We start from the raw sequence: 21,420 nt of genomic DNA, 5'->3' as shown, positions 1-21,420 counted from the left end.
ACCACCTTTATTGTTATCTATTTTACCCTATTTGTTTATGTGCTAATTAATTTATTTTTTTATCATGTTTTAACATTGTTTTTTATAATGTTGTCAGCTGCCCAGAGGGGCCTGGTCGCCAGATGGTGTGGGATATAAATTCAATCAATCAATCAATCATGAATAGATTGGGGATGGGGGAGCCGTTGTTCATTGAGCTGTGACTCAGAAGCCTCATTCGTCGCCTTCGTTGGTCTCCAGAGCAAAGAGAAAAGGGGCCCGTCTAGAACCCCAGGTCTCTCCTCCAGTGGATCGTGAGGGAACAGAAAGTCACAGGGAGGGACTCGCACTCGTGCTATGATTGGGTCACCTTCTTTCCTGGACTGGCATGCCAAAGGGCCGTTGCCCTATTGGGGTGTCCCCTTGCAGGCCACCCCTCATCATTCCCCCACCAGTGGGTCGCAGCTGTGCTGACAGGGTGAAGGAGAGGGTCCCCATAAAAGTTCCCCCCCACCACCGTTTTTTCTTCGAGTACAGATGGTGTAGAACTGGTACTAGAGACAGGTCCATGAGAACAGGCCACTCCCAAGTTCCCCAAGAAAGTTCTGGAAAATGAGGGCTCTAGCCCTTTTCATCCGCCTACTGGTTTAAAAGGGGGCCACAGGTGTCCTCAGCCGCCTGGACGGGGGCATGCCTATGCGGGGGTGGTGGTGGGGGTGGTGGTGGTGGAGAGAACCATCCTTTCCTTGACCCCCCAAGAAAGGAGTTCCTTGCTTGAGAAGAACTGGGGGAGGGCCCCAGACCCCCCCCCCCACCGGCTTTGTCTTCCCTATAAGAAAGAGGAAGAGGCTCCTGGGGAGATGATGCCTCCCTTGAAACCTGATGGATCACCTGGAGGCAGGACACCTGGACCCCACCTGGGAGGGCAAGAAAGGAGGGAGGGCCAGAGGGGAGAAGTCCCATACAAGCGGACAAGGCAAAGGACGGGGGGGGGGGGGAAGAGGAGGGGCCAAGCCGGTGGCCCCTCCCCCACTATTTCCTGGAAAGGGGAAGAAAGGGAGTTGCATCCACACGTGGAGGGCGAGCAGGAGAGGCCAAGGTAGGTGACCCACGTGGCGGGTCCTGGGCCCGGTGGAAGGATCCCTGCCGGGGGGGGGGGGCGGATGAGGGGGAAGAGAGACCCGGTGTGGAGGGGGGAGGGCAAGAAGGTTGGGGGGGCAGAGGAGGGATGGAGCCCCCCCCCTTGGGGCCAGGGGTCCGCAGGTGGAAAGCGAAGGGGGAGGGAAGGAGGGTCCCTCCGGCTCCCCCCCTTCGGAGCCCCCCCCCCCCGGCGGAGACCCTGCCCGACGGGGAGGCGGGGGGGGGGCAAAAGGGAAGGCAGATCCATGTCGGGGCGGGGGGGGGATGATGTGAAGGTGATTCCCCCGGGGAGTCGTGGCGCTTTTGAGGACCGGGAGGGAGGCGAGAGGCGCGACCCGGAGCGGAGGGAGAGGAGGATGCGCCAAGCCCGGGAGTTCTCCGGGACTCTTTTTTTGGGGGGGGGGTCGAGGGGGGGGCGTGGAAGAACAGGGGTTGAGGCCCCTCCGTTCCGAGGGGAAAGCCTCCCTACCCCGCGAGTCTCTCTTGAGGACCAGGAGGGCGAGGATGCCCTCGAAGGGGGAGGAAACCCCCCCGCCCAGGAGCGCTTCCCACCCCCTCCGGGCAGCCGAGGGGGTCCCGAGGCAGAGACGGTGGGAGCCGCTGCCGGACTTGCAGGGAAGGAGGGCGGAAGGGGGACCGCCGGGCGGGGGGGGGAAGGAGACAGTGGGGGCTGCGGGTGGGGGAGGTTGGGAGGTTGGAGGGACTCCCCCAGGCCGAGATTGGGGAGGGAGGCGCCCCTTCGGGTCCCGACGGGGGGGGGCGAGGCGAGCCTCCAGAGGGGCTCCTGCGGGGGGGGGGGGGAGGAAGAAGGAAAGGCCCCCTGCATCTCCTTCCATTGCCCCGTCCGGAGCGCGGAGCCGCCCCTCCGAAAAGCCTCCCGGGGCTCCTTCTCCGGCTGCCAATCTCTCCCTGCGATTTATTTTACCCCCCCCCATCGTCATTTCTGATCCAGACACTTTGCACCCTCTTGGCTCCAGATGCCAAGGTCCCCCCCAGCTCCAGATGTGAAGATTTCCGGGAAGTTTCCATCTCTACGTGGAAGAAGCCTGTGGGGTGGGGGGAGGCAGAGCTTAGTGGGTAGAGCAGGGCAGCCGTCCTGCTCCAGGGCTGCCAGAGGAGACCCCCCCTCCCTTCTGTGCACCCCACCCCCCTTTTTCTTTACTTGAACTTCTCCCCTCTTTCAGTTCCAGAGTAGCAATTTAAGGACAGAGTGGGTGCAGAAGGCGACACTACGAAAAGATGTTCAAAGAGTAGATTCCATTCATCTTCCTTTGGCTTTACCATTAACTGCTTCTTCCCAGGGATCATGTGACTTCAAAAATTCCCTCTTTCATTTCCAGAGTGGCAATTCGAGGGAGAGAGTCGATACAGAAGAAGGCGCTAGGGAAGCCTCAAACAACCTCTTCTCCAAAACGCAAAAATCGAACGAGAGCAAGGCCTGCCATTCCAGAACAAGGTGAGAAGGTCCTTGTCCATTTCTCCTCCTTCAAAGGATCCCCAAAAGCCAGTCTTGCTTTGCCGGTCTAGAAGATTTCTTAGTTTCTCACCACCCTCCAAAAGTCCGTCTCTTCAAGAGTGGGTGTGGGGGAAACAAGGGTCCCCAGCCCCTCACAGGTTTTATAAAACAAATTCAAGGAATGAGAAATGTTGTGTTCTACAAGCATACCAATCAGCAGATTCCATTCATCTTTCTCTGTTTCTTCCCGGGGATCATGTGATTTCAAACATCCTTAGAAGTGCTATATGTCAAGAAGTGATGAGATCTTTCATGGCCATGTCATTGGCACAAAGATTAATGTTACATTTATTAGTTACTTCATGTGTATAATACCTATAAGTCTCTACTGCTGGCTATGCTGGGCAGAGAAGCTTGGAGCTAGAGTCAAAATATTTGACTCAATTGATTTGGTGTTCATGCAAGTATACTGCTGTTTTTCACACTGAATGTTGAAACTGATGAAAGAGAAAGCACGTATTGATTGTTATTTTTATTAGTAGAATTTCAACTGCTTTTGAATTGTGGTGCTGGAGGAGGCTTTTGAGAGTCCCCTGGACTGCAAAGAGAACAAACCTATCTGTTCTGAAGGAAATCAACCTCGAATGCTCACTGGAAGGACAGATCCTGAAGCTGAGGCTCCAGTAGTGGCCATCTCATGAGAAGAGAGGACTCCTCACATTTTCCCAACATCAAGGTCTTTTCCAGGGAGTCTTCTCATAAGATGGCCAAAGTATTGAAGCCTCAGCTTCAGGATCTGTCCTTCCAGTGAGCATTCGAGGTTGATTTCCTTTAGAATTGATAGGTTCTCCTTGCAGTCCAGGGGACTCTCAAAAGTCTCCTCCAGCACCACAATTCAAAAGCATCCATTCTTCAGCAATCAGCTTTCTTTATGGTCCAGCTCTCACTTTCATACTTTGCTACTTAAAAAACCATAGTTTTGACTATGTGGACCTTTGTCGGCAAGGTGATGTCTCTGCTTTTTAAGATGCTGTTGAGGTTTGTCATTGCTTTCCTCCCAAGAAGCAGGTGTCTTTTAATTTCGTGGCTGCTGTCCCCATCTGCAGTGATCAGGGAGTTCAAGAAAATAAAATCTGTCCCTACCTCCATATCTTCCCATTCTATTTGCCAGGAGGTGATGGGACCAGTGGCCATGATCTTGGTTTTTTGGATTTTGAGCTTCAGACCGTTTTTTGCACTCTCCTCTTTCACGCTCATTAAGGGGTTCTTTAATTCCTCCTTACTTTCTGCCACCAGAGTGGTATCATCTGCATATCTGAGGTTGTTGATATTTCTTCCGGCAATCTTAATTCCAGTTTGGGATTCATCCAGTCCTGCCTTTCACTTGATGTACTCTGTATATAAGTTAAATAAGAAGGCAATATACAGCCTTTTCGTACTCCTTTCCCAATTTTGAACCAATTAGTTGTGCCATATCCAGTTCTAACTGTTGCTTCCTGTCCCACATATATATAGATTTTTCAGGAGATAGATTTTTTAAAGAACTTGCCATAGTTCGGTCAACACAGTCAAAGGCTTTTGCGTAGTCAATGAAGCAGAGGTAGATGTTTTTCTGAAACTCTCTGTCTTCATAATCCAGTGCATGTTAGCAATTTGGTCTCTAGTTCCTCTGCCCCTTCGAAATCCAGCTTGTACTATTTGGGAGTTCTCGGTTCACATACTGCTGAAGCCTACCTTGGAGGATTTTGAGCACAACCTTGCTAGCGTGTGAAATGAGTGCAATTGTACGGTAGTTGGAGCATTCTTTGGCACTGCCCTACTTTGGGACTGGGATGTAGACTGATCTTTTCCTGTCCTCTGGCCACTGTAGAGTTTGAGTGTAACACCTTAACAGCATCATCTTTTAAGATTTTAAATAGTTCAACTGGAATGCCATTACCTATATTGGCCTTGTTGTTAGCCATGCTTTCTAAGGCCCACTTGACTTCACTCTCTAGGATGTTTGGCTCAAGATCAGTAGCCACACTATTTGGGTTGTCCGGGACATGCAACTCTTTCTGGTATAATTCCTCTGTGTATTCTTGCCACCTCTTCTTGATGTCTTCTGCTTTTTTTAAAATGTAAAACTGTGTATATTTTTGTCCTTTATCATGTCCATCTATGTGCAAAAGGTTCCTTTAATATCTCCAGTTTTCTTGAACAGATCTCTGGTTTTGGCTTTCTATTCTTTTCCTCTAGCCGACCAGATAGGCAGGGTACAAATAGAATAAATAAAGAAATAAATAAATCATTGCAGTGTTTGTTCAAGAAGACACTCTTGTCTCTCCTTGCTATTCTTTGGAAGTCTGCATTCCATTTTCTGGATTTTTTGCTGCCTTCTGTACAGTGTTACGAGCCCCCATCCAAAGTTCTTCAAGCACTCTGTCCATCAAATCTAGTTCCTTAAATTTGTTCTTTTCACCCAAATGCAAAGTAACTGTCAGGACTGCTTTTCAACCAGTGCAAATGGTAGTGAGCACAAGAGGGGATCCTGTAAACCATCTTGATTGCTGCCATTGATGCTGTCAGCATTCAGGCTGACCTCTGCTATGTAAGGCTTGGCATCCTTTTTCCTGCTGGCAGCAAGGGTATCACATTATGCTCCAATATTGGGCCATTTTCTGGCTTTTTGAATCATGCATATTTTATTTATTTATTTATTTATTTATTTATTTATTTATTTATTTATTTATTTATTTATTTATTGCATTTATATGCTGCCCATCTAGACATAGTCTACTCTGGGCGGCTCACAACATACAAGATAAAAACAATTTAAAATATACGCAGTTTTACATTTTAAAAAAACAAAACGATATAAAAATAATATTGTAAATTTACAATTTATTTAAAGCAAACAGTCCCAAGATTGTATGAGTTAAAAGGAAAGAAATAAGAAATAAGCATCACTTAATTGACTGGAGGGAAGGCCTGCTTGAACAGCCAAGTTTTCAGTTGGCTTTTGAAGACGCCCAGCGAGGGTGCCAGCCGAATTTCAGTAGGGAGAATGTTCCACAGCCGAGGGGCCACTGCCGAGAAGGCCCGTGTTCTCGTTTTTTCCTTCTGGACCTCCCTCAGCATCAGACCCCTCAGCCGTCCCTGCTGGCTATGTCGGGTGATTCGGGTAGATCTGGGTGGGAGAAGACGATCTGCCAGATATTGAGGTCCCAAACCTACAGAAGCACAATAGCCCACAGTCATATGCTTGAGGTCCCAAGCATACAGAAGCACAATAGCCCACAGTCATAAACTGAAGTTTTTTTAAAGAACTGAATTAACCTAAAATTTGAAATAGGAAAGGAAGACGGAAAAACAACCGGAGATGATGGATTATGGTTGCTCTGCTAGAGGTGGGACCCAAAAATGTTACAATTTTCCTGATATAATATAAACAGCTGTTTTGTTATTCTAAAAAATGAAATTGACATGGTTTCATTGCTACATATTTGAAACTTTCTTGCTAAGTTTTTGATACTTGATTTTGAAACAGTTACTAGAAACAGTTACTATGTTCCTTTTCTACTTCGTTTGAATACATCGACGTTGAATAAACAATGAAATACAGTGGTACCTCGACTTAAGAACTTAATTCGTATGGGGACTGCATTCTTAAGTTGAAACGTTCTTAAGTCGAAGTCCCATAGGAATGCATTAACACCACTTAATCTGTATCTACTGTTTTTCATTCTTAGGTAGAGGCATTAGTTCCCATAGGAACTAACGCAAAGCCAGTTAACCACTAGGGGGAGCATTTTTTAAATTTTTTCTTCTTCTTTTGACCTAAGATGAACTTATGTACATTATTGTGAACAGAGCCGTTGGTTGATGTCGCACTGTATAGAACTCCTCTAGACATACGTTTGGCCTATTCTGCATGGGGCGTGAATCTTAAAGGAGATTCAGTCGAGGAGGGTTACTTTGGAAAGGTGGAAATGATCCCTTCCCCTTCTGTACTGAACTGAGGAACCTTTCCCCTTTTATTTCAGGTTAAAAAAAGACAACAAGAAAACAAATCAGCTTGAAAGAGGGAAAATGAAGTTTGGAAATAAAACGGACCAGAAAGGGGACGGGAGGAGTGAATGAAAAAACAGTGAAAAGAAATCCTCTGTTTCTTTGATGTTTTAGAGACCATAAATCCAGTGATCATCACAAAAGAAAAAATAAGAGGGAACAGAACAGTCGGTGGGGAAATAACAGGTGGAAGTCTTTCTTTTAAAGAGGTTGCAAATGACACCTGCAGTATGGTGGATCTTGTATAAAGATTCAAATTACCCAGGGGGCAGAAGTCCTAAAAACTGAAGGGCAAGTGGAAAGATTCTCGGTATGAGTGGACATCAACTTTCACATGAAAGAACCCAGACAGAAGAGAAACTGTATAAATACATAGAATAGGGAAGAGCGTCAGCATGAACAGTAAGCTTAGTTCCTATCAATGGGTCCACACAGGGGAGAAATCATTTACATGCATGGAATGCGGGAAGAGCTTCAATCGTAATAGTACCCTTATCTCACATCAAAAGATCCACACAGGAGAGAAAACATATACGTGCATGGAATGTGGAAAGAGCTTTAATAGGAGTGGACATCTATACCGACATCAAAGGATTCACACAGGGGAAAAACATGAAAGAACCCACACAGGGGAGAAACCAAACATGTGCATGGAATGTGGAAAGAGCTTCAGTTCGAGTAGACATCTGAGTTCACATGAAATAACACACACAGGGATGAAACCATATAAATGCTTGGAATGTGGGAAGAGCTTTAGTCGGAGTGGGCAACTACGTTCACATCAAATAATCCACACCGGAGAGAAACCACATATATGCACGGAATGCGGAAAGAGCTTCAGTCGGAGGGCCAATCTAAATTCACATCAAAGGATCCACACAGGGGAGAAACCATATGAATGCAAAGAATGTGGAAAGAGCTTCAGTCATAGCAGTGACCTTAGTTCACATCAAAGGACCCACACAGGAGAGAAACCATACATGTGCAAGGAATGTGGAAAGAGCTTTAATCGGAGTGGACATCTATATCGACATCAAAGAATTCACACAGGAGAAAAAACTTATATGTGCATTGAATGTGGAAAGAGCTTCAGTGACAGTGGATCATATGGCACACATCATAGAACCCACACAGGGGAGAAACCATATACGTGCATGGAGTGCGGAAAAGCCTTCGGTCAGAGGTGCCAACTGCTTTCACATCAAAGAACCCACACAGGGGAGAAACCATATGAATGCATGGAATGTGGGAAGAGCTTCACTTGGAGTAGAGACCTGTGGTTACATGAAAGAAGCCACACAGGGATGAAACCATATAAATGCTTGGAATGTGGGAAGAGCTTTACTCGGAGTGGGCATCTACGTTCACATCAAATAATCCACACTGGAGAGAAGCCACATGTATGCATGGAATGCGGAAAGAGCTTCAGTCAGAGCAGTGGCCTTCGTTCACATCAAATAACACATAAAGGAGACAAACCATATGTATGCCTGGAATGTGGAAAGAACTTCAATAGGAGTGGACATCTATATCGACATCAAAGGACCCATACAGCGGAGAAACCATATACGTGCCTTGAATGTGGAAAGAGCTTCAGTCAGAGGGAGTACCTACAATCACATCAAAGGACCCACACAGGGGAGAAACCATACAAGTGTGTCGAATGTGGGAAGAACTTCAGTCTCAGTGGATCATATGCTAAACATCGAAGAACCCACACAGGGGAGAAACCTTATAAATGCATTGAATGTGGAAAAAGCTTCTGTCAGAATGTAGATCTATATTCACACCAAAGGATCCACACAGGAGAGAAACCATACACGTGCTTTGAATGTGGGAAGAACTTCAGTCGTAGCAGTGACCTCAGTTCACATCAAAATACACACACAGGGAAGAAACCACACATGTGTATGGAATGTGGAAAGAGCTTCAGTCGGAGTGGTCACCTAAAATCACATCAAAGGATTCATACAGGGGAGAAACCATATATGTGCATGGAATGTGGGAAGAGCTTCAGTCACAACGGAAATCTGCTTTCCCATCAAAGAACCCACAGGGAGAGAAACCCCATAAATGGGGAAAGTGTTACAGTCACAGTTGTTGTCTCCAGCCACGTCAATGAACTCACGTAGGAACACGGAATGTATGGAATATGGAAAGACCTTCATCTGGAAGGATAACTCTGCCTTGCAGAAGATAATGCTGGACTTCATTTCTTCACTAGGTCTCCTGAAGTTAACTTTGTCGGGTTTTATACCCAGGCAATGCACAATACACAATCAGGTCACATGCTTCCAATGTAACGTCAAGGATTCTGGCCAAAGGATACGATGTGGAAACAGCTTTCACAACAGTAGGTTGTGTATTAAAGAGCTTACAGCAGGGAGAATTTTGCAAAACAACACGTAGAAATCCTCTTTCAAAGTTTTCATATTCTTTCATCCATCTGGTGGCTGAAGCTTCCAGGATGAAATTCACGGAACACTTCACTCTAACCGGACCTTCTCCCATGTGGGGGTCTGGTATATATATTTGCAGACACCCTTTGCTTTCTGTATCTGCTCTGGAAAATGGGCCTCTCTCTCTTCTGCTGGTCTTCTTGTGCTGTGAAATACAATGGAAAAAAGTGAGGCCCACAGTGAGAGTTCTGTGTTGTGTATGTAACTTTTAAAAATCTCCTTTGCCCTTGAAAGAGTTGAATAAATGTCTTCTTATAGAATTGGCTCTAAGTGAATCACTTCCTTGAGGAATCACAGACCTCCCGGCCATCAGAAAATTGGAAACCTTTCAGGCTGGAGCAGGCAGAAATTCCACCTTTTCAGGACGTAACCGCGAGCAACCATTTTCCGCATGTATCATAAATGTAAAAGGGGCACTTTATAGATTGAGATATAAATTTCAGAGTGAAGAGGAATCCAGTTTCCTCTGTTAATGTTGTATTTGGGATCCAAAGATTTATATGAGATAGAGGGGTGGCAAGGGTATTTTTAATGTGCTTTCAGAGTTAGAATACTGCCCTGTTTCCCCAAAAATAAGACCTAACCTGAAAATAAGCCCTAGTATGACTTTCCAGGATGCTCATAATATAAGCCCTCCACCCAAAATAAGCTCCAGTTAAGTGAAATTGCGCCGTCCACCTTGTGTAGCAATCAGAGCAAGATGACATGGCTGTATTTGAAAAAAATGTAGATGCTTGTACATGAAAAAAATAAAACATCCCCTGAAAATAAGCCCTAATATGTTTTGGGGGGCAAAAAAACAAACACAAGATGCCTCTCTTATTTTCAGGGAAACGCTGTATTGTTTTGAGTTAAGATGAACTTGGCTCAAAAAAAAGGGACAAAAATAACTGAAAACAAGGAAATGGAAGAAGGATTCATGATCTCTATTTAGTTCCTCACAAAGGAAGTGGATGAGGACAAATGGACTGAGGTTGAATCCGGACAAGACAGAAATCTTGCGCACGGGTGGCCCTGGCATCAGTGGGTTTGGAAACCCCCTCTCCTTTGGGGGAGTGACTCTTCCCACGAAGAGCGAGGTTCGCAGCTTGGGCATCTGCCTGGACCCAGATCTCACCATGGAAACCCAGGTGGCCTCTGTGGTCCGGGCAGCCCATCGCCATCTTCGGAGGATGGCTCAGCTGCGTCCCTATCTAGACATGGGGGGCACTCACAACGCTGATTCATACACTCGTCATCTCAAGAATAGTCTGTCGCGATAGCGAAATGAGAAGGCTGATAGTTTATGTGATCAGGGTGGCTAATAGTCTTAGAGAGAGAAGTTAAAGAAGTCAGCCATGCACACAAGGATGTCTGGCAGCAGTGCTCCTCGTGGGTGACTAGTCATGCTATGCCCCCAGGAGGACTCATTACTTTAGCAAGCTCACAGATGGTTGACAGTATACAGATTATTGACAGTTCAGATAGGACAGTGGTTACATAATGCCATTAGGATTGGCCCATAGAAAGGCTTTGATGTTAGCTCCCTATCGCTATGAGAAAGAGGAAGAATGGGTAGTGGCCATGCCTCCTCTCAGAAGCAGCTGTGACATCATCCAGGAGAGCGTTCTCTGCACTCAAGAATCAGCGAAAAGCTTAGCAACTTTGGGGAGAAGCGTTCCCCCCTCAATAGACTACTGCAGTGCTCTCTACGTGGGGCTACCGTTCAGGCTGATGTAGAGACTTCAACTGGTCCAAAATTTGGTGGTCAGATTAATAATGGGTGAAGAAGTTCCACCACATCTCCCCCACTCTGGCTGCCTTTCATTGGCTCCCGGTTCATTTCTGCATCGACTTCAAGGTTATGATGATAACATTCAAGGCCATAATACCCATTCTTTACAGGCAGGGGGGTGGAGGGCCTTGACCCCATAGGAGACCTGGAGGAAAAGAACAAGAAACCGGGCCTTCTTGGTGGGGTCGCCCCCTGCCTGTGGAACAACCTGCCCATTGAGATCTGCCTGGCACCCTCGCTGGATGGGTTCAAAGGAGTATTGAAGGCTTGGCTCTTCCACCAGGCTTTCCCTGATCTCAGCCTCCCTTTTGCCACCCTTTCTGCCATCCTTTTCATCATCCTTTTATGCCAGCTTGGGCATCTGCGTGGACCTGGATCTCACCATGGAAACGTAGGTAGCATCTGTGGTCTGGGCAGCCCAGTTCCATCTTCGGAGGATGGCCCAACTGCCTCCCTCTCTAGACTTGTCCTAGTTTTGTAATTTTTCTGTGCTGTCAATTTTAGCTGGACGAGGGTCAGTGCAAAAACTGTCTAATCCAATCCTAATATTTGAACTGGGATTATCCATGAGTACCTGATTCCCTCCCTGCTGATCTGTAGCCAGATCTTGGTTCTTCCAAAAATATCCTCCAGTCTTCTTCCCCCCTAGAATCCGGGGTTAGGTCTAGAGAGCTCTCTGGTATAATAAGACATTCCTCATTAGTTGTTTAATAACCAGTAACTAGGTTGTGCTAAGGAAATCGACACGGCTAAGCCCAAAGTAAGTACGCAGTTCCTCTTGTTAAAGATTGTGAGGGGACGAGCTACAATGCCCAGGATCCGGAGAGTGTACCGTCCGCCTCTCAAATCAAGGCAGAAGCGCAAGGGAGAGGAGCGATAGAAAAAGAATTAAGAAAATTAGAGGCTGAAGGAGGCGCAAATCAGGTGGGGAAGGAGGAGGATAAGAGGGAGAAAGAAGGAGGGGGAAAGACAGAAGCATGTTGGGGAAGAGAGGAGAAAGGAGAGGAAAAAGAAGAGTTAGTGGAGTTGATCCAGGAAGACGCTGAAAGGGAACGGAGGCGACCAATGTGTAGAAGGCCACCATATTGGGGGGGGGGGGAGACTGAAGAGCGAAAACAAAGGAAGGAATCTAGGGCGTGGGTAAAGAGAGAAGAACAAAGGAGAGAAAGGAAAGAGTGTACAGTGAGTCCAGAGACATCCCGTGGGCTCAACACCCCCCCCAACAGAGAAAGAGATATGGCTCGACAAAGGGGGAGCAGCAGGGAACGAGGGCGTCTCATCCAAAAACTTGAAGTGGCTGGAGAACACACCGGAGTTCATGGAGGTCAGATCCAAATGGTCTCAAGACATTAACAGTTATTCATTCCCCTGTTGTCTTACCATGAAGAGATACCCAGTTTTATTGATGTGAAGACTTATGGTTGGTTGTTGAAGTTGGATGATGACAAACAGGACCAAAAAAAAACAAAACAAGAAGAACCCATGTTAAAGAATAAACCGGTTTTATTAGAAGAATTGGGTGTGCCGAATTCTTCTTTGAGCAAAGAGAAGGAAAGGGAGGTGGACGGCAAGCGGCAAGATCACACATCTCTGTTTTGCTGAAAGGCTGTCGTTCAAGGTCCCAACTGGACGTGTGTGGGTGTAGTCATAAAACATGTGTTCTACCTTCATAATTTTAGATGTGGTAAGTAAATCGCCAATTAATATTTTGACTAAGTGCCATTTATGTTCATTTTGGGAAAGCTTTCCTCTACATTTGGGGTAAATGCAGAGCACTAAGGTGTACGTACATCGCCTTCGCTCCCAGTTGGGATTTCCTGAGTAGGCGCTGCGCAAGATCCTCTTTTTCCAGACCGGCAAGGAAATGTATAAACATCTAGTCAGATTTAGGTTGCTCTGTGAGCCAAAGATTATCTAGAATGAGTGTTTTTCCTCTGGAAGTCCTTTGGTTTGATGGAAAAGGCCACACCCTTGTGAAGAGGAAAATTCACAGGGAATGGAGCCTGCCAATTCTAGGTTCTGCATAGCGACTTGAGGGTACCCCCCCCCACGATTTCCTGGAAAGGGGAAGAAAGGGAGCTGCATCCACACGTGGCGGGCGTGCAGGAAAGGCCGAGGTACGCTCGGTGGAGGGACTCCCTGGGGGGGGAATGAGGGGGAAGAGAGAGACCGAGGTGTGGAGGGGGGAGGGCAAGTCGAGGGGGGCAGAGGAGGGATGGAGTCGCCCCCCCTTGGGGTTTGGGGTCCGCAGGTGGAAAGCGAAGGGGGAGGGGAGGAGGATCCCTCCGGAGCCCCCCCCCCGTCCTCGGCTGAGCCCCTGCGCGATGGGGAGGCAGGCAGCGGAGACAGGTCCTTGAGGGAGGAGAGAGAGAAGAGGGTGATTCCTCCTTCCCCCCCCCCCACGGGGGAGCCCTGTCGCTTTTGAGGACCGGGAGGGAGGCGAGAGGCAGCAGCGCCGGAGGGAGGGAGAGGAGGACCCGCCACCCCCGGGAATTCTCCGGGACTCTTTGCTCCCCCCCCCAAGAAGAGGAGAAGACCGGATGGGCATTGGGGGGGTCGAGAGGGGGGGACGCTGAAAAACGGGGTTTGAGGCCCCTCCCTTCCGGGGGCAAGGCCTCCACCCCCCGGCGAGTCTGCCTTGAGGAAGGGAGGGCGAAGATGCCCTCGAAGGGGGAGGAAACCCCCCCAGGAGCGCCCCCCCGTCCAGAGCGCTGACCCCTCCCCTCCGAGAAGCCTCCCGGAGCTCCTTCTGCTGCCAATCTCTCCCCGCGATTTATTTTAACCCCCCCCATCGTTGTTTCTGATCCAGACAGTTTGGACCCTCTTGACTCCAGATGCCAAGGTCCCCCCCAGCTCCAGATGTTAAGACTTTCCGGGAAGTTTCCGTCTCTACGTGGAAGAAGCCTGTGTGGGTGGGAGAAGGAGAGCTCAGTGGGTAGAGCAGGGCAGCCTTCGTGCTAGAGGAGACCCCCCTCCCTCCCCTGCTCCCCTCCACCTTTTTTTTCTTTTCTTGAACTTCAAAGGGTCTGCATTGAGACTGGATCCCAAAATGTGCTTTTTGGGGGGAAAGGAGGAGAGGAGGAAGGTCCCCCTCTGAGAGAGATCCCAGGGAGGGAGAAAAGGGGTGTCCCCCCCAACTCCCAGTGGGCTCCTCCTCCAGGGGCGATCTCCCTCCTTCTGGAAGCACAGGGCGGTCCCTGGGGTGGTGGTCCCGGATTCATCTCTCAGCCTGGAGCCCCCCCCCCCCGGTTTCTCAAGGGGTGGCCAGCAGAAGCTTTGCACAGCAACTGGGCCCATCCCTGGAGAGGTCTGATCTCGATGGGGTGACACACACCTTGGTGACATCCCTGCTGGATGACTGGAATGAAATGAGTTGGGATGGAGGAACAGGAAAACTCCCCTCTTTCAGTTCCAGACTGGCGATTTCAGGGAGAGAATGGACACAGAAGAAGGCGCTAGGAAAAGATATTCAAAGAATCAGAAATGTTGTGTTCTACAAGCATACCAATAAGGAGATTCCATTCATCTTTCTAAACTGCTTCTTCCCAGGGATCATGTGACTTCAAAAATCACCTCTTTCAGTTCCAGAGTGGCAATTTGAGGGACAGAGTCAACACGGAAGAAGGCTCTAGAAAAGCCTCACCAACCTCTTTTGCAAAACGCAAAATCTGAATGAGAGCAAGACCTGTCTTAGGCGGAACTGCCATTCCAGAAAAAGGTGAGAAGGCCCTTGTCCATTTCTCTCCCTTAAAAGGATCCCCAAAGCAGTTCTTGCTTTGCCGGGCTAGAAGATTTCCTACTTTCTCACCACCTTCCAAAGGTCCATCTCTTCAAGAACCTTTCACACACTGGGGCCTAAGAGAATGAGAGAATTTTCTCCTGCAATTTCTTTAAAAGCAGATAAGAGTTGGGTGTCAGCACTACACTGATGGTTTGTTGTTGTTTAGTCGTTAAATCACATCCGACTCTTCGTGACTCCATGGACCAGAGCACCCCAGGCCCTCCTGTCTTCCACTGCCTCCCGGAGTTGGGTCAAATTCATGTTGGCCACTTCGATGACAGTATCCATGCATCTCCCCGAGTAGCCGCCCTGAGTAGACATGGTCTAGAGGGGCGGGGTATAAATTTAATAAATAAAATAATAAATAAATAATTTCGTCCTCTGTGGTCTCCTTCTCCTCTTGTCTTCACACTTTCCCAACATCAGGGTCTTTTCCAGGGAGTCTTCTCATGAGATGGCCAAAGTATTGGAGCCTCAGCTTCAGGATCTGTCCTTCCAGTGAGCACTCAGGGTTGATTTCCTTCAAAACGGATAGGTTTGTTCTCTTTGCAGTCCAGGGGACTCTCAAGAGTCTCCTTCAGTACCACAATTCAAAAGCATCAATTCTTCGGCAGTCAGCCTTCTTTATGGTCCAGCTCTCACTTCCATACATCACAACTGGAAAAACCATAGCTTTGATGATGTTGACCTTTGCCTGCAAGGCAATTTCTTTGTTTTTTAAGATGCTGTTGAGGTTTGTCATTGGGCTCGGTGGAGGGCAACATACACACAGGGGACAAACCATATACATGCCTGGAATGTGGGAAGAAGTTCAATTGGAGTGGACATCTATATCGACATCAAAGGACCCACACAGGAGAGAAACCATATTCGTGCCTTGAATGTGGAAAGAGTTTCAGTCAGAGGGAGTACCTACAATCACATCAAAGGGCACATACAGGGGAGAAACCATACAAGTGTATGGAGTGTGGGAAGAACTTCAGTGAAAGTGGAACATTTACTAGACATCAAAGAACCCACACAGGGGGGAAACCATATCAATGCTTTGAATGTGGAAAGAGTTACAGTCAGAAGTGGTACCTCCAGTCACACCAAAGGATCCACACAGGGGAGAAACCATATATGTGCTTTGAATGTGGGAAGAACTTCTGTCGTAGCAGTGACCTCAATTCACATCAAAGGACCCACACAGGGGAGAAACCATACAAGTGCATGGAGTGTGGGAAGAGCTTCCGGCAGAGTGAACATCTACAGCGACATCAAAGGATTCACACAGGGGAGAAACCATATATGTGCATGGAATGTGGGAAGAGCTTCAGTCACAATGGAAATCTGCGTTCCCATCAAAGAACCCACAGGGAGAGAAACCACATCAATGCATGGAATGTGGAAAGTCTTTCAGTCACAGGAGTAGCCTTCGGCAATATCAAAGAAATCACACAGGAACACGGAATGCATGAAATATGAGAAGACCTTCATTTGGAAGTATAACACTGCCTTGCTAAGTATACAATGACTGGAAATCAGATCTCCTGAAGTAACTTTGTCAGGTTTTATACCCAGGCAATGCACTATACCAGTGGTTCTTAACCTTTTTGAAAGAAACGCCCCCTTGAGCCATTGAAGAAGTTATCATCGCCCCCCTCCCGGCGGTGATGATATCTTTTATTTATTTATTTATTTATTTATTTATTTATTTATTTATTTATTTATTTATTTATTTATTTATTTAAGACACTTAAATCCAATGACCCTTGAAAACAAAATTAAATTCCAGGAAAATGAAATGCCCCCCAAAAAGTAACATTTAATGATTTAGTTGCAAGTGAATTTTAAAACGCAAGATAAAATATAAAAAGGGCATAAAAACAAATGCAGGAACTAAAAATTTCAAGACAAAAAGTCTGAAACTAAATTAAAATTGTAGGAAAATATATATTCATGCACAATGTAAAAAGGCTGCAGCCATCTTCACAGGTTTGGCTTGCTCCAGCGCCCCCCTACCGCCCCCTTCTGCTCCAGCGCCCCCACGCTGCCCCTTTTCGTTCTACCGCCCTCCTGAAAAATGAAATCGCCCCCTGGGGGGCATTATCGCCCACGTTAAGAACCACTGCACTATACACAATCAGGTCACATGCTTCCAATGTAATGTCAAGGATTCTGGCCAAAAGATACAATGTGGAAACAGCTTTCACAACAGTGGGTTGTGTGTTAAGCCTTCAAGAACTGACAGCAGGGAGAATCTTGCAAAACAATTTTTCATATTCTTTCATCCATCTGGTGGCTGAAGCTCCAGGATGAAGTTCACGGAACAGTTCACTCTAACCAAACCTTCTTCCACGTGCGGGATGAGATGAGATTTTTTTTTCTTTGCAGACATCCTGTGCTTTCAGTATCTGCTCTGGAAAATGAGCCTCTGTCTTGTGCTGATCTTGTGCTCTGTGGGGCCTCGGGAAATATCATAGAAAAAAGTGAGGCCCACAGTGAGAGTGGAAGTCCATTGGTCTGAAACTTTGTCCTGTATTTGACTTTTAAAATTTTCCTTTGCCATTGAAAGAGGTGAATAAATGTCTTATAGAATTGGTTATAACTGAATCACTTCCTTAAGGAATCACAGACCTCCTGGCCATCAGAAAGTTGGAAACCTCTCTGGCAACATTCCACCTTTTGAGGAGGTAACCGAAAACAGTCATTTTCAGCATATATCATGAATGTAAAAGGGGCACTTTATAGATTGAGATATCCATTTCAGAGTGAACAGGAATCCAGTTTCCTCTGTTAATGTTGTATTTGGGATCCAAAGATTTATTAAGGATATAGTAGTAGAAAGGTAAAACAGGGGTGACAAGAGTACAGTGGTGCCTCGCATAGCTGTCGCTCCGTATAGCAATGAAATCACTTTGCGATGGACTTATTGCCATCGCAAAAGTGATCGCTTTGCGATGGTCCCTATGGGTGAATTTCGCTTTTCGATGATCGCAGGGAAGCGATCATCTCAAAGCCCCCATTTTCGGCCATCTGATCAGTGGTTTCAAAATGGCCACCGGGTAAACAAAATGGCCGCCCGCTGTATTTTCTCGCTTAAGAGGCACCAGAAATGGCCGCCCCTATGGAGGATCTTCACTTAAAGATGAGTTTTTAGCCCATAGGAACGCATTAATCGCGTTTTAATGCATTTCTATGGGCTTTTTAATATCGCTTAGCGATGTTATCACTTAGCAGCGATTTTTTCTGCATGGATCAACATCGCTAAGTGAGGCACCACTGTATTTTTAATATGCTTTCTGAGTGAGAATACTATCGTTTCCCCAAAAATAAGACCTAACTTGAAAATAAGCCCTAGAATGATTTTTCAGAATGATCGTAATATAATCCCCCTTCCCAAAATAAGCCCGGGTTAAGTGAAAGCCCGCCCTCCACCCTTGTGCAGCAATCAGAGGAAGACAATATGACTGTATTTGAATAAATGTAGATGCTTGTATATGAAAAAAATAAAACATCCCCGGAAAATAGGCCCTAATGTATTTTTTGGACCAAAAAATATTACAAGACCCCTGTCTTATTTTCAGGGAAACACAATATTGCTGTCAACTCCCCCCACCCCCGCAATTGTAATGAAGGTTTTTAGGAAATGTAAGGTGTTCAGAAGTGGTTCTTTATTGACACCAGTCTCCTGATCATTTTCCTTGGCCAACAGGGTTTTTGTTGACCTAGGCTAGTTTTAAAATCATAAAACGCAACTGTTTGCGCACAGCAGCTTCAATTGTTGTGGTTAAAAAACACTTGCAGAGCAAAAATTCATAATCTCCCCTTGGGTGTGTTTTTGCCAGCAGATGATAGTAAGTAAAATGATCACTTGGCCTTTGTTAAAAACATTGAAGAACATTCACTGTTCAAAATATATGTAGAGTAGAATAAACTCACAGTGCTTAGACATATTGTACTTGACTTATGTAACTATTGTTACATAAAAATTGTACTTGACTTAGTTGTGTTTGCGCCTCATTAAAACTTAACAGGCTTAGTTACTCTAATAAACAAACTCATATCATATAACACAGGGGTGTCAAACTCAAATTCATCGGGGGCCGCATCAGCAGTTTGGTCCCCATCAAAGGGCCGGGTTAACTTGAGCCATTTTTAAAATGAATTTACTCCGTGCAGGCACGGAGTAAATTCATTGGGAAAAAAAGGGGGGGTGTAGGCTGAAGACAGAATCAAATGCAAAAGCATCCGGATCAATATTCTTAAGAAGTCAGCTGCAAAGAACAAAAAATGTTTTCTACATATCAATATTACAACCAAGCCAGAAATGCAAATATATTTAACCTAGAAACACTTAAGGAGCCTACTCAGCTGGGAAATATCATCAAAAAGAAAGCACTTCTAACAGACTGGCTGGGGGGGGGATTAAATCTCTTCCTAATCTGAAGTTTTGGCAGTGGTATTAATTATCTTCAAGTATCAGTTTCATATTTTTCCTCTTTTTGAGAATTTTTAAACTGCTGAAATCATTCAGAAGTAATGGCAGCGTTAGTCTTTTCACCTTATAACTCTTAAACCAGAAACAAGCGTTTTTTAAAGAGCAATTCTTACTGGTCTTTGCACTTTGCTTTAATAGTGGTAATAAAACTGCTCCATAGTAGGTACTATTTCCTTTCTACTTCGCATCACTGCACAACTGTCATGGGGGCTAGCAATCGTTTGTTAATATGACTAACACACATTTTAAAACAACACTTCATGCAGAAGCTGAATTTAACATCTGTGTAGCTCAACTATTTCATCTATTCTTTCTGTCCAGTTTAACTCACATAATGATTTTTTAATTCAGTTAACAAAACTGTTGCTTACTCTTTTTTTGGTTCCTTCTTTTAAAAAACACATGTTCACACTAGTGGCTTTTAAAAAAAATCCACTAAAGTCCCCCAGAAATGTACAATACATCCTTCAATAAAACTTGTTTCAAGAGATGAACCATTTTAAAAGGAGAACATGTCATCCTGCCCCCTGTAATCTGCAGAGCTTGCAAAAGTTATATTTTTAGACTACAACCCTTACAATCCACAGGCCAGCAAACATGTGCAAAGTAACTTTTGTACCCCAGAGGTGTTTTGAAACACATGATCACTCTGTCAATCACTAGGGGCATTACTAAGGCCCCACAAACCTGGCTGAACTGCAATAAAGTAAGGAAACTTCAGAATGGATGTGAGAAAAAAATCAGAGCAATTGCATACTTGTGCCATAAAGAAGCAGGAATTTGTTTCTGCGTTTGCTTTGAATACCAGAGCTAGGCTCAGCATACTTAATAAATTTACTTTGTAAATATCTGTGACTTCTAGTTTACTACAGCCACAGAAATTACTCTTAATCAAAATTCAGCCTATTTACATCCTCTGATGAATTTACAAATATGAGTGTTTTGACCATGGCTGTCTTTGTATTCATGAATTCCTAGCTGGCAGGGACACTGACAAGTCAGCAGGATACCTGAAAACTTATTTTAAAAGCGGAAGGGAAATGAAACCGAAACATAACAACTGATTCTCCTCTCTCTCTCTCTCTCTCTCTCTCTCTCTCTCTCTCGTTATTTTGGATACGCGATGAGGTCAGTGTTGGCAAACCCTTCGTTAGGGTCCCAACACCGTTTTCCCACAGAAACGCTCCCAAACCCAAAGACTCAAGTGTCGGGGCAAGCAAGGTTTTTCGAGGGAAAAATTACACCTCCGCCTGGGCAAGCCTACAAGAGCAGGGCGCCAAGGCTCGTGTCATCATCCTTCAGAGGGCTTTGAAGCGCAAGGCTGTCTGACAAGAAAGAGGAGGCTGTCAATAAGATACAGGGCCGTATCCAGGATGCGGCCAGGCCCCAAACTGGGGCGGTGGTGGTGGCGGCGGCGCCCGGGGGGTGGGGTTAGAGAAGACTCGGGTCTCGCCTCAGAGAAGGAATCCTTTTTGCGGGGTGCGAAGGGAGCCGCTCCCTTCCTTACTCACGAGGTGACGAAGGGCTGGTTGCTGGCCGGAAGCAAAACAAACTCCCCCGACTAGGCTCACTCTGTTTTTTTCCTCCTCTCTCTCTCTCTCTCCCCATCCAACTTTGGCGGCCCTGCTTGCAGGAAGTCCGGCCACTTCCTGCAAGTGTTGCCGGCTGGGACTCTCTTAAGGCTGGAGAGAGAGCGAGAGCGTGTGTGTCTGTCTTCTGTGGCGGCGCCGCATGAGACACTTCTCTCCCCACCCCACCCGCCACCCCCGGCAAGCGAGCAGACCAGCCCCCCGGCGCTGAGGGGAGCAACCGGGAAGTCTCTCCTCCCCACAACCAGCTGCCACCCCCAACCCCTCTCGCTTTCTCTTTCTCCAACGGGCGAGCGAGCGAGCGAAGCAAACTCTCTACCTACTGCCCGACGCACGTCTGAAGGCGAGAGAGGGACGCCTCCTCCCTGAGGAGGACCTGCCGGGAGCGCCCACGTGATGGGAGGCCGGGAAGAAGGTGGGGGAAGAGGAAAGGTGACGAGGGGGGGAGAGAAGAGAAGAGGCTGGCGTGCAAGCTGAGCCCCCAGATTGTGAAGGAAGGAGGGGAAAGAAAACAGAGGGGGGGGAGTTCCAAAGGCGATCCGGGAGGCTGCAAGGCTGGCGGCGGCTCCGCGGGCCATCAGACGAGGTCTGGCGGGCCGGATTTGGCCCGCGGGCCTTGTGTTTGACACCCGTGATATAACATATGTATAACATCTGAGCCAGACACATTCTGATTGGTCAGAATACTTCACTGTGAAAATATACTCCT

At 46.7% G+C, this 21,420-nt stretch overlaps 1 protein-coding gene across 1 annotated transcript; it reads left to right on the top strand.

Moving 5' to 3' along the window:
• The first annotated feature begins 954 nt into the window (after nt 1-954).
• On the top strand, nt 955-18,136 carry LOC144587297 (uncharacterized). Its single transcript, XM_078387371.1, has 4 exons — nt 955-1,078; nt 2,460-2,575; nt 6,601-8,675; nt 15,404-18,136. The coding sequence occupies exons 3-4, from the start codon at nt 7,021-7,023 to the stop codon at nt 16,104-16,106; spliced, it is 2,358 nt and encodes a 785-aa protein (XP_078243497.1). The 5' UTR covers nt 955-1,078; nt 2,460-2,575; nt 6,601-7,020; the 3' UTR covers nt 16,107-18,136.
• Nucleotides 18,137-21,420: the final 3,284 nt, after the last annotated feature.

Source organism: Pogona vitticeps, chromosome 2 (assembly GCF_051106095.1).
Source record: "Pogona vitticeps strain Pit_001003342236 chromosome 2, PviZW2.1, whole genome shotgun sequence".
Taxonomy (NCBI): Eukaryota; Metazoa; Chordata; class Lepidosauria; order Squamata; family Agamidae; genus Pogona; species Pogona vitticeps.
This window is presented reverse-complemented; position numbering and strand designations above follow the sequence as displayed.